General features: G+C 42.4%; 1 protein-coding gene across 2 annotated transcripts; it reads right to left on the bottom strand.

Annotated features, from left to right (window-relative positions):
- Positions 1-338: 338 nt before the first annotated feature.
- Positions 339-10175, bottom strand: Tma16 (translation machinery associated 16 homolog). 2 transcript variants are annotated; one of them, XM_021170043.2, is made up of 7 exons: positions 10048-10175; positions 7801-7913; positions 6237-6274; positions 5192-5276; positions 4237-4385; positions 1923-1965; positions 339-810 (listed from the first exon to the last, which is right to left on the bottom strand). In XM_021170043.2, the coding sequence occupies exons 1-7, from the start codon at positions 10048-10050 to the stop codon at positions 576-578; spliced, it is 666 nt and encodes a 221-aa protein (XP_021025702.1). In that variant the 5' UTR covers positions 10051-10175; the 3' UTR covers positions 339-575. The 2 variants fall into 2 exon arrangements, with proteins under 2 accessions (XP_021025702.1, XP_029336770.1); XM_029480910.1 differs by having other exon boundaries at positions 6237-6330.
- Positions 10176-11244: the final 1069 nt, after the last annotated feature.

Raw genomic sequence — 11244 nt, forward strand, 5'->3', positions numbered from 1 at the left:
CCATGGTCCCTGAATAGTCCCAACAATGTTCAAAAGGCCAAACTTTTTTCTGAGAATCAAGCCAAATCTTGCCTGCCCCATCCTCCTCCGATATATGTTTCTATGACTATGATGTAGGCCATGCTGTGATACAGACAGAGAAGTCTCATCAGAACTGCACTAGGTTACTATTTAGACTCTCAGCTAAGTTCCCAGTATTGGATATTTGGCTATAATGAAAAGCAGACTAACACAATCTCTGTATTTTAAAAGCAATTTAAAGAGAATTCTTAAATAAAGACCATAAATCTATTTTAAAACTGCAAATACTTGAGTGAGTTCAATAGCAAATTCTTACATACAGATAATTACTAAATTTTATTTGTGTGCGTGCATATGCACACTTCCCATGGTGTGCAGGTGTACGTTCAAAGAAAATTTGTAGCATCCTTTCTCTTTAACCCATGGATTCTCGGACTCAAGCTTCAGTAGTCAGGCTTGGCTGCAAGCCCCCTCCTGCTAAGCCATCTCACCAGCCCACATATAAATGACTATGTGCCATGGTCACTGAGTAGAACATGAAGGTCTGAGGTATTTCAATGAGGGCTGACAGGCACTGGAGTCATTTCTTCATCCGTGTCACTTGATTCACTTGCTGGTTCCAGTTTCCCATCTGTAGTGGCTCCAGTTTGCCCTGATAGTTCTAATTCTCCTAAATCCTTTTCTATATTTAAAATATTTTTCTGTTTGCGCTTCTTAGGAACTGCATCATCAGCACAAAGTTTCCTCATTTTGATGTTTGGCAATTTCTTCAGATCAAAATCCCATTCCCTAGAAAAGATAAGTGCAGTGCTGAGGTTGGTAATGGCAAAGCCAGGACGGTCACTGTCAGCTCTGCCCGCTGCACAGGGCACCCTGTCAACAGACTTCACATGTATGAGAGCAAAGTATCAACATTAAGGAGGGGGTTTGCCACACCCCAAGCCTGAAGACTTGCCTCTTATTGCTACAGTAGTATTTATTTCCTCACAGAATCCTACACAATCTAAACTGGGGAAAAAAAAAAAAATCACAGGAAAACCGTAGGTTCTGTGTAGTTTACTTCCCCTAAATATTATCCTATACCAAGCTACATGGTCTCAAGACCCTCACAAGTTAGAATTATGTCATGACTAGCAAACCTCTAAAATAAATCAGAGGACATCCTTCTTACATACAGGCACACTGCAGCTGAATCATTAAGACAAAGCCATTTGCATTTCTGTCCCTAGTTGCATGACAATTCTGTTTTCAGTCATCTCATGTGAGGGGTCTGGAGACCATGTCAAGCAGGGGTCACCCCAGCAGAGCTAACATGCTATGCTCATCTTCTCACGGTTCTCAACTTCTTCAGAAGAAGCAGGAAAGCAACGAAGCATTTTGTTTCCATTATGCCTGGATTTAAATTTATCCAATTTCAATTCAGAACAGACTCCCCAACATGTTTTAGTGAAATCCACAAATATTAAAAGGTATTTTCTAATACACAGAATCTGTGCTTGAAAAATAAAAATCTGAGTTTCTACAGCTCAGTGGTCTCTATGGTTACCAGGGTAGAATCAGAGCTCTGGACCAAAGATTCTCAAGGACAAAACTCTCGCCCTGGCATTGGTTTCTATGTTACTTTATGGTTATGTTCCAGTTACTTTATCGTTAAGCAATACACATTAGCATCAGGGCAGAACAGAAACATCTCTAACATATTATATGGGATTTTTAAACCATTCTGAAAAGGAAAAAGAGCTTCACCAGAATCAGCCAAGTGCACAGTGGGTACTGCAGACAGACACATGCACACCAACAGGAAAGAGTGTCTCTGCTCTCTTTTTTACTAATGCCTACACTCGGGGAAGTTTCCGCATTGTGCATTTCACATATAACTTTGAAGAAACTCAGATACTCACCGGAAAGTCTGCAGAGTATTAGAGTCTAAAATGTCTGGGATCTCTGAGAAAGAAAAAAATTAATATCCATTAGGCATTTTCTTTCTAAATTTAGTTGTTAATAGTTTCCTTCTTATCTTACAACATGCAGCTAATGTTAATAAAAAGGAAAACAATTTAAATATAGGCATAAATGTGACCATGTCTATGTATGTCACATATGTGCACGTGCCTGCGGAGTCCAGAAGGTTGGTTCCCCTGAAGCTGGAGTTCCAGGCATTTTAAAACGACCTGAAATAGCAGTAAGTACTGCTGAGCCATCTCTCTAGTCCCAAAGAGAAACATCTTCAAAGCACTGCTATGATTAACACAAAAGCGACCCTTGGAAAGAACAGAGTTCAGTGTACAGGGATAACATAAGAATTCTGTTCACAGAATTGTGAAATAAGGCAACATATTCAAACAGCAAATATGGACATTTTTATTTTGTAGTGCTATGAAAGACAACTTTTAAGTACTTACGTTATGTCAAATCGGTAGAACTTACCAGACTTCAGATTATTTAGCATGAAAAAAAAAAATCATACTACTCAAAATATAAAAAAAAATAAAAAGAATTTTAATCATGAGGACCTAAAAAAAGTTCAATACAATTTAAATTACCTGTAACCTGCATGGGAACTCACAGAAATTGCCTTTGAGTCTGACAGACTTTGAAAGCAGTAATGGAATCTTTAAAAAACTGGGATTTTTAAACTTGGATTGAATGTATTTTTGCATTAGAAGATGGCCATTAGAGTTGAGAGGGCAGGAAGGCATATTTAAAGTGATGTGTTTGGGTGTCAGCAAAGAATGGAACTGCGGTCCTTAGTCTCAACTGTCAACTTGAAGAGCTCTAGCATCACCTGGGAGACAGGCATAGGAATGCTCTGGAGAATTATTTTGATCAGGTTAATTGATGTATGAAGACTCGTCCTTCATATTGGTGGCTCCTGGGCTGGGTTGCCTTGCTGTGTCACCCTGTGCCCCCCAACTCCCACCCTGCAATACAGAGAACTTAGCACTAGTAGCCATTGTGGATACAATGTAACACAGCTCCTACCGCTGTGATGTCACCACAACAGGCTTAAGCTCTGAGCCCAAACGAGCTCCTGCTCCCTTACGCAGCGTTATCATAGTGGTAGGAAAGACAAGAAGCACATCTTCTATTCACAGGCGGCAACTCTAAGTGAACATCCCAGGAGCAGAAGAGGCTCCCTGCCTGCAGTGGGTACAGTGTCAGCTGATTCTGAGTTAATTCTCCACGTTTTAAACCAGAGAAACAAATCCTCTGTTTTATTTAAGTGTTCTGAGACAGGACCTCAAACTGTCTGGAACTATGAAGACCAAGCTGCCAGGAACTCTTAGAGATCCACCCGCCTCTCCCCCCTCCAGGCTGGGATGAAGCCACCATTCGTGCCACCATGCCTGGCTTCTATTTCATTGTTAAATTGAGGAGTCCTCTTTATTATCTGGTGGGTTAGAGGGACCACGTGTAGATGGGTCTAGTTCTAAAAATGGGCTTTCCGTTGTTTTAGGTTAAGAAACACACTTTAACAGAGAAGAGGAAGTTTGGACACTTCGAGTATTATCCAGAGAAGTTCTTTTGACATCTCCTATGTTCATGCTCTTTATATTAACCTTGAATTTTAATTTTATTATTATATGTTTTACCTACTATTTTGATTTAACCTTTTGATTAACACCAAAGCCCACAGGGACCAGGCCAGCAACATGAATGAGGGCAGAGACAGGACAAACTTTAAATTTCTTCCCAGCTCTGCAAAGGACAGCTGCCACTGTACTACTGTAGACCCTGTACCAGCCAGGCCGTCTGCTTTCTCAAGCCACAAAGCTGCATGCCTCGGTGGAAATCATTATTTTCAAAAAATAGTGACAGTAAGATAGTCAAGTACTATCTGCAGGCTGTGAATTGTCACTGGTACCCTGTCCCGCTCAGTGACCTTCCGTGTAGCCAGTTAGTACTGTGCTGTCCTTACTCTGAGGAACTGTGGTCTGCTGAACAAGAGTTACAATGGTGGCAAGGAGGGACTCGGATGTGACTGCAGATGAACAGGAACAGCCCCATGGGGAGGGCAAACTGGGTGGGTGCTAGGAAGTGACTCGGTCACAGTAGATGGCTGTCAACTGTCACAAGGAAATGAAACTAATAGTATTCTATGCATGAAGAAAAAAGAAACTAAAAGAGCTAGGTAAATCGGTAAAATGAAACCCTGAAACTCACTATAAATCAGATACGGTTTTAAAAAGGCAAAGTGAATCTGAGAACACACACCAAAGCCATAGCCTTCGTACTGCTGCCGCTCCCGCTCCAGGGTCTGCTTGATGATGGCCTCCCGGGAATGGTGCCGCCTTCCCTGCCTGTCCTTGATGCTGTTCTGTAACTCAATCTGCTCCAGCTCACTGCTGAACCGATCCAAGTACCTGAAAAATACAAACAAGATCTGACTTACAATGCCTATAAATAAACGTGGGCTTGTATTACTTTATTTAAATGTAGTGCCCAGGTGTCCCTGTCCTTTGAATAGTGACATCTGCAAACCTTTCATTCCCTTAGCCTTCCTACTCCATCGCTTTCCTGAATAATCCAAGTGTTTGACTTCAGTGAACAAAACCGCAGCATGCTGCCTGCTGAACTGAGGACCTTACACTGAACTACCTACTTGATTTCGTCTTTAGAGCACACCATCTCACCCTTCCTCCCAAGTCCTCCAGCAATGTCATCCCCTTTCCCAGGCTGTGGTCTGAAAGCATGATGATCACATGTGCTTCCTAGAAAATGCCCCCAGAGCTTCCCTATGTCCTTTGATAGTCACCAAATGCTGTTCATAAGCCATTGTCCCTTACAGCACCTGTTACACTAGCCTCTGAGCTTGCTATTCCAGTCACAGGAAATGTCTGGTGGGGTTTTTCAGCTGATAGCTCCTTTCTCACCCCTAGGCCTTCTAGATACCATTCTCTCAGTATGAAGACTATTTCAAGCTATCTTACCTCAATGTGCTAACACCCAGAGGGGCCAGTGCAGACAACCCTTCTCCAGGATACATTTCCTAACCCCAGGAAACTAAAATGGGGCCAAGCTGGAATACAAATTTAAGTCTTTTGTTAAAAAAAAAAAAAAAAAAAAAAAATCTGCTCGTATCCAAACCCAGAGGGAAGATCCACCCCTTAAGAACTAGGCTGGAATTCTTGCTTCTGATCCTTTTGTTCATAATATGCCCCGTACTTACCTTTCAACTAATTCACAGGCATCTTTCTTAGAATATCTCGTTTTTTTCATATCCAGATGACTATGAAACCACTGAAGTTTGTCACCTATGGAAAAGTACCAATGATCAACACTCTTTCACACTTACACATGAAATGAAGTAGCCTACAGTGAGCATTACTAAGCATGTTATACCTAAGAGAGGTGTAGGTACTGTGAAAAGAGAAAACCTGGACATGTCGGTAAAGCTGATGAGCAATAAACCTGACCCAAGAAAGACAGAGACAAAGGGGGAGGTAGAAAGGAAGGGGGAGAAAAGGGAAAGAGGAAAAGGAGGGAGCTTGTGCTACTGGCCAAGACTGAACATGTGTGCACCCATAGTATTAAGCAAGAACCCTCTCCTCTGTAATCCTTAAGCTGCAGGTTGCTGCAGGTGGCTTCTAGGCTGCTCCCAAAGGCCCACCCCTTAGCTGTTTGTTCTCTAGCACCGGGTACACTAGGAGATGATGGCCCTCTGAGAGGTGAAGCCTAGAGGCACTCTTATGTCACTGGGAAGTCCCCTTGAAGGGGTGTTGGGACTCGAGACCCTCCGCTGTGTTCTGTGGCCAGTATGAAGTAAGCAGCTCATTTTGCACACCCCCTTCTGCCAGTGCTTTCTGCACTGCTGTCAGTCCTAAAGCAACGTGGTCAGCTTCATGCACTGAAACCCCCAGAACTACATGCAAAGCAAACCTTTCTCCTCAGGTATGTGCTGTGGGAACCCAGCCATGCCCTTCATACCCTTGGCTGTCAGAAGACAGGATAAAGCCTGAGCCAGGCACAGTCAAGTGCGGGTGCACAGGAGTGACGTTTCTACAAAGCTAGCTGTATGGAGTACTAGTTGTCTACCTTGAAAGTCAGATGCTTTGCTCCACTCCATTTGTGTATGAATTATACCTCTTTTTTTTTTTTTTTTTAGTTAAGTCTGGTTAAAAAACATCTGATAGAAATAATAAAGAGGGAAAATGGTTTAGAGCAAAAATTTCACCATACTGTAGACAGAATTTGAAGCCCTCAGACCCACTTACCAATAAGGTTGAGACGCAAGGCCTTCTCAGTCTTCAATCTTGAACCAAAAGGTGCAGAGAAATTAGATATTTTCCAAAGCAGGGGCTTAGAAATCTGTCAAAAATATTGCAAAGAAAAACTTCCCAGAGAACTTTGACATTCTTTCACATGTAATACAAATAAATAAATAAACCATGACAGTTATCTTTCAAATCAGTAGGTCAAGCTGTCATCAAAATGCTATTTCTTGTTCCCTTCCCCCAGCCTTGAGCAGGCTGGCTCAGATCTGGTTTGCCACACTCACTAGCCCACCTAGGGTGGAGTCTTCTGACCTAGGTAAAGTCTATTGTCCTGCCACATCTGCAGTTTTCCTCCAAGAAGCCACTACCTGCTGAGAGAATGAACCTGTTCCCCTGACACAAAGCAGGGATCCTCACTAAACAAGAGATTGTGGCATGGTGAGGGATGGGATCCCCCATTTTATAAGTTCAAACTCTTAAGTAAACATTGGCCTTGATCAGAAAACCTTGTCTAGGGTCATTATTTCTTGTTATTTAAGCCTTTCTCACACAAAACCCCATCTTTCCTTTCAGGAACTCTGCAACCAGTGGCCGCAGGTGGCTACAGGTGGCACCTGACAAGTGGCCTGAAAGCAGAAAGAAGGACTGGGGTTACAATGTCTTCATGGGGCTCCACAGAAAACAGAGGGAGATGTTTCTCTGCACAGCAAGCAACATACAGCATTAATGCTAGCGCTACAAATGTTATCTTTTGAAGGCTGTTGATTGCAAGGGTGCAAAAAGGATACAGGCTAGATTGAGTCAGTATTGGCCCAGCACTGATATCAGCTATGTATGGGTTGACAGTGGAAAATAGGATTGGAAAATTCTAAACAGACATATGTCTACAGTCAAGAACTGCATCAGGCAGGAGGAGTAGAGCTTAAAAAAATAAAATAAAATAAAAATAAAAAAAATAGTAAAATATAAAAAAATGGAGGGCTAGATATACAAATGACATGAGAGAGAGAGAGAGATCAAGAGAGAAGGAAAATAGATTTCGGAGCTCTCGCAGGGACAGAGGGGAAATTGGGAGACAACCTGCTTTCTCTTTGGCCCCTACAGGAGACATCTTTAGTTCTGGTTACATCAAGTTCTCTACCCTCTTTGTATTGTCTGTGTTTAGAGCACCAATCTGTCCACGTGTCAATTCGTGTCTCTTTTTGTTTCGTTATCTGAATGACTGTTGTTCTATGTTTCATGTTGAAAAAAAAAAAGCTGAACCTTGATCTGCTGGCTGTCCATCTCTTGACTCAGTCTCAGTTTACACAGCAGAGGCTGATTCAAGTTGCTCCACACCTTAGGCGGGAGTCAAGCACTAACTGCTACTTACGGTTTTGGTCAGCTCTGTAAGCTCTCTCTTTGGCATTTTATACTGTGGTACAAGAACTAATGGAAAAATATTTATTAAAGCAAAAGAGGGAATGGAAACGAGGAACATAAACCTGATAAGTAGATGCTTAAAGGCGCTTTCCCCAGTGCAGGACACTAACGAGACTGACACTCTAACGAGACTGACACTCACCTTTCCTTCTTGTCTTGTTTGTGAGACTCTCTTGTAATCTGAGCTGCTTTTCTACTGTACGGATGGATGACTTTCTTTTCCCGTCCTACCATTTTTCCTTTTAGTCCTTTAGGCTAAAAGACAGGACACATTATTGTCAGATACGTGAAGCAACTATAGTTACAGAGATGTCACAATAGGAATCAGGCCACAGGCCAAACATTTTACTAACTCCAATGGTCTTTGTTTCCCCATGATCATAACAGAAATGATCTATTCCGTAATCTCCAATGGCAGTAGACCAACAGAAACCAATAGAGTCAACACCACTCAGTGACTCAGCCAAGCCAGCTTAAAATAGTTCTGAGAACAGAGGGAGAAGACTCTTTAGTTCTGGCTGGGAATGCTGGCTACAGTTAAGGTTGTCTCTAATGTTACAGAGAGCAGGTATTTCACTGTGGCCCAGGAAAAGAGTAGGGCAAAGGCACATGCAAGGTCAAAGTTGACCAAACTTTGCTGGTTCCAACCAACACCCCATAAACTATAAAGGCCACTTCAAAATCAGCACACCTAGAAGCAAACAAACCACTTCCCCACCCGAGCCTTACCAGTTAAAGCTTTCAGAATTCATTCCTCAAAGGCATTATATTTAAGGGGTTTCTTTTTGGTTTTTTGTTTTTGTTTTGTTGTGTTTTTTGCTATGTAATCCTGTATTTTGGCCTATCTATATTATTTAAAGAGTCAGAGTTGACTTTCTATAAGTGAAACCCAAAATAAAAATAGCTTAACCTAAATAGTTTTAGTCTCTTCTGGTTCACTTAAGGAGGCAGGCACGCCCGACCCTGTTAGCCCATAATCCCCCAGACAGTCTGCAAGGGCTTAAAACCTGCCCTCCACTCTAGCCCTGAGTGGAAAAGAAATCTCAGGAAAGTTGTCCTACCTTTGCCCAAGTTCTACTGACCAAAACCTAGTGTTACATAAAATAGATGGATATATATAATTTTTAATCTCTGAGAGGAAAAAAAAGACTATTAGGGAACAGGTGGTCCCTAATATTCACCTCTTCAATAGTCACTCCTCTAAAGGCCAAATAGCTCTTGGAGCTTTTTCAAACCTGTCAGTTACCTTTATTCAACCCATATAATCAGGCCTAGGTTGCTCTACTGTTAGACCCCTTTACAAAGAAGTCGCAAAATCTGTCTACAGTGTTAATCCAGTATAGAGTTTCTTTCCCTATTGAAAGAGATCAGCTTGGTTCTAAGCTTTAGCACAGAAAGCCATCTCTTCCAACTTTCTTCTCCAGCATTTCCTTCGCACAACTCCTTCTCCCCATTCTTACTGAAGATCACCAGTCCAGAATAAACCACACTGTAACTTGAGACTACACTTGTTATCTCTGTCTGTAATTCTTTCCTTCCCTTCTCCTTTGCTAAGACAACGCACAAAATAATTTCAAAAAACTCTCCAAGTAATTAAAATGTTCATTAATTCCTCTTTTAAAAAACTCTCCAAGTAATTAAAATGTTCATCAATTCCTCATTCACACAATTCTCTTAGACACTGGTCATTTTTGCATTAATCTGATGAGAAAAGGCACGTCTAAGTCTGAAACTCATCTGAAGTTAAGCTATGAATAAATTAAAAAAAAAAATCTTAAAGCCGTAAGAACACACGAACACACACACACACACACGGAGGATAGTGGGGCAAATGAAAAATGAGATTAAACATCAAAAATACACATGGTGGAAGGCGAAAACAGACTCTAGCAAATTGTTCTCCGATATCCACACGTACATAAAATCAATTATAAACATAAATTCGGATACTGTGAATGAGCTCTTTATACCGCTATACATAAACCGTTTAGAACACTCTTAACTACTGTCTTAAAATGCAAACAAAACAGCATTGTTGCCCGGTAGGAATGGGAGTTGTAGAGGCAGGACTAAGGTCAGAACAGAAGGGCTGCGGACCGATGCACCTCGTGGGTGGCTGTGACCCTGGGCAGGGGAGACCTGCACTTGTCCCAGGGCAGAGGTGGGTGGGTATTAGTTAAGGCCCTCAGGAAAATGAGAAACCGGGAGACGTGGACAATGCCACCCAGAGCGAGTTGAGAACGCGCTGGAGCACTCCGATCCAGGGGCAGCACCCGGGGCCCAGCACCGCCCCACGCAGCCACTCCGAGTCCCAGTTTCTCCCGGGTCCGAGCTTGTACTTCCCGGCCGCCCGACCAGAGCCTCCCGGAGAATCTAAGGGGCCGCCCACCATGGCGATGTCTTAGCCACCGAGGCCAGGCGATGTCCCGATGCGACAATTTCACAGAGGGCAGCCGCAGCCGCTCTTAAGTCCGCTTCTTCCCTAACACACGTGGGTCCTGGGGAAAACAGATAGGGGCGGACAGGAAGGGGAGGGGCTTGTGCTTTCTCTAAAGCGTCCCCAGAAACTGAGACGTAGTGTATTTCTGCCCGCCTTGCTTTACAGCCCGGGAGCCACACAGTGGCCGGGAGAGTAGAGAGAGTCGAACTCAGAGAACAGAAGTCTGTCTTCTGTTTCTGACTGAAAGACCGGCCTTGAGTATCGGCCAGAAGGCAGCTCTCCAGGGGCGAGCAACTTGTTAAGAGATAGCATTACCTCACCTGGAGGTGCCCATCTCCCAGAATGGTGTAAATTCAGCCTTCGCTTTTCCTTTGATTTTCTCTACCATTTTCTTGCTATACATAAAGCCTGTCTTTCCAGCCTTGTTGTTCTGTTTTTGAACAGCATGGTAAAATTTGATAGAAAGTCTTACGTAATAATTATTAATCAAATGCCTAGTACATGTCACACATTGAAGGTACTTTGACATATTTCCCTACTTTCTTTTTTGTATAATTTCTATCTGTAGTGGGATATAAAGAAGTTAGTATTTCAAATACTATTATAATATAAATTATACCATAGACTAAGTGGATTTAACATACACAAGAAAGGGGAGGAGATGAAGGAGGAGAAGGAGCAGGAGGAGAAGGAAAGGGAGAAGAGGAGGCGTATGGGGGAGTGTTAGGAGAGGGATATGGGAGAAAGGGCAGGCAAGGAAGAGGATGACAATGAATGGATTCCTTGGACCCTATCAGACAACTCTGAAATAAAACTAGAATCCAACAGCAAGAGAAACTACAGGACTTAAAACAAATACTTGGACACGTAACGGTACAATTTTAAATGTACAGTGGGTCACTGAAGAAATCAAGGAGAAAATTCTTAGAAACAAATGAAAATCATAGGCACTCTAGGAGCTAGCTAAAGCAGCCTAACAGGAAAGTGAGCATTTCCAATAAAACAAAATGAGAGTTCCCAGTAAAGTAATAATTCATCGTAAGGTTCTAGAAAAATAGGAAGTCACTCCCAAACCCAAACGCTGGATAAATAAATAAATCGATCAATCGATCGCGATTAAAGCGGGACCTAATGAAATAGAGACCA

This window comes from Mus caroli, chromosome 8 (genome assembly GCF_900094665.2).
Source record: "Mus caroli chromosome 8, CAROLI_EIJ_v1.1, whole genome shotgun sequence".
Classification (NCBI taxonomy): Eukaryota; Metazoa; Chordata; class Mammalia; order Rodentia; family Muridae; genus Mus; species Mus caroli.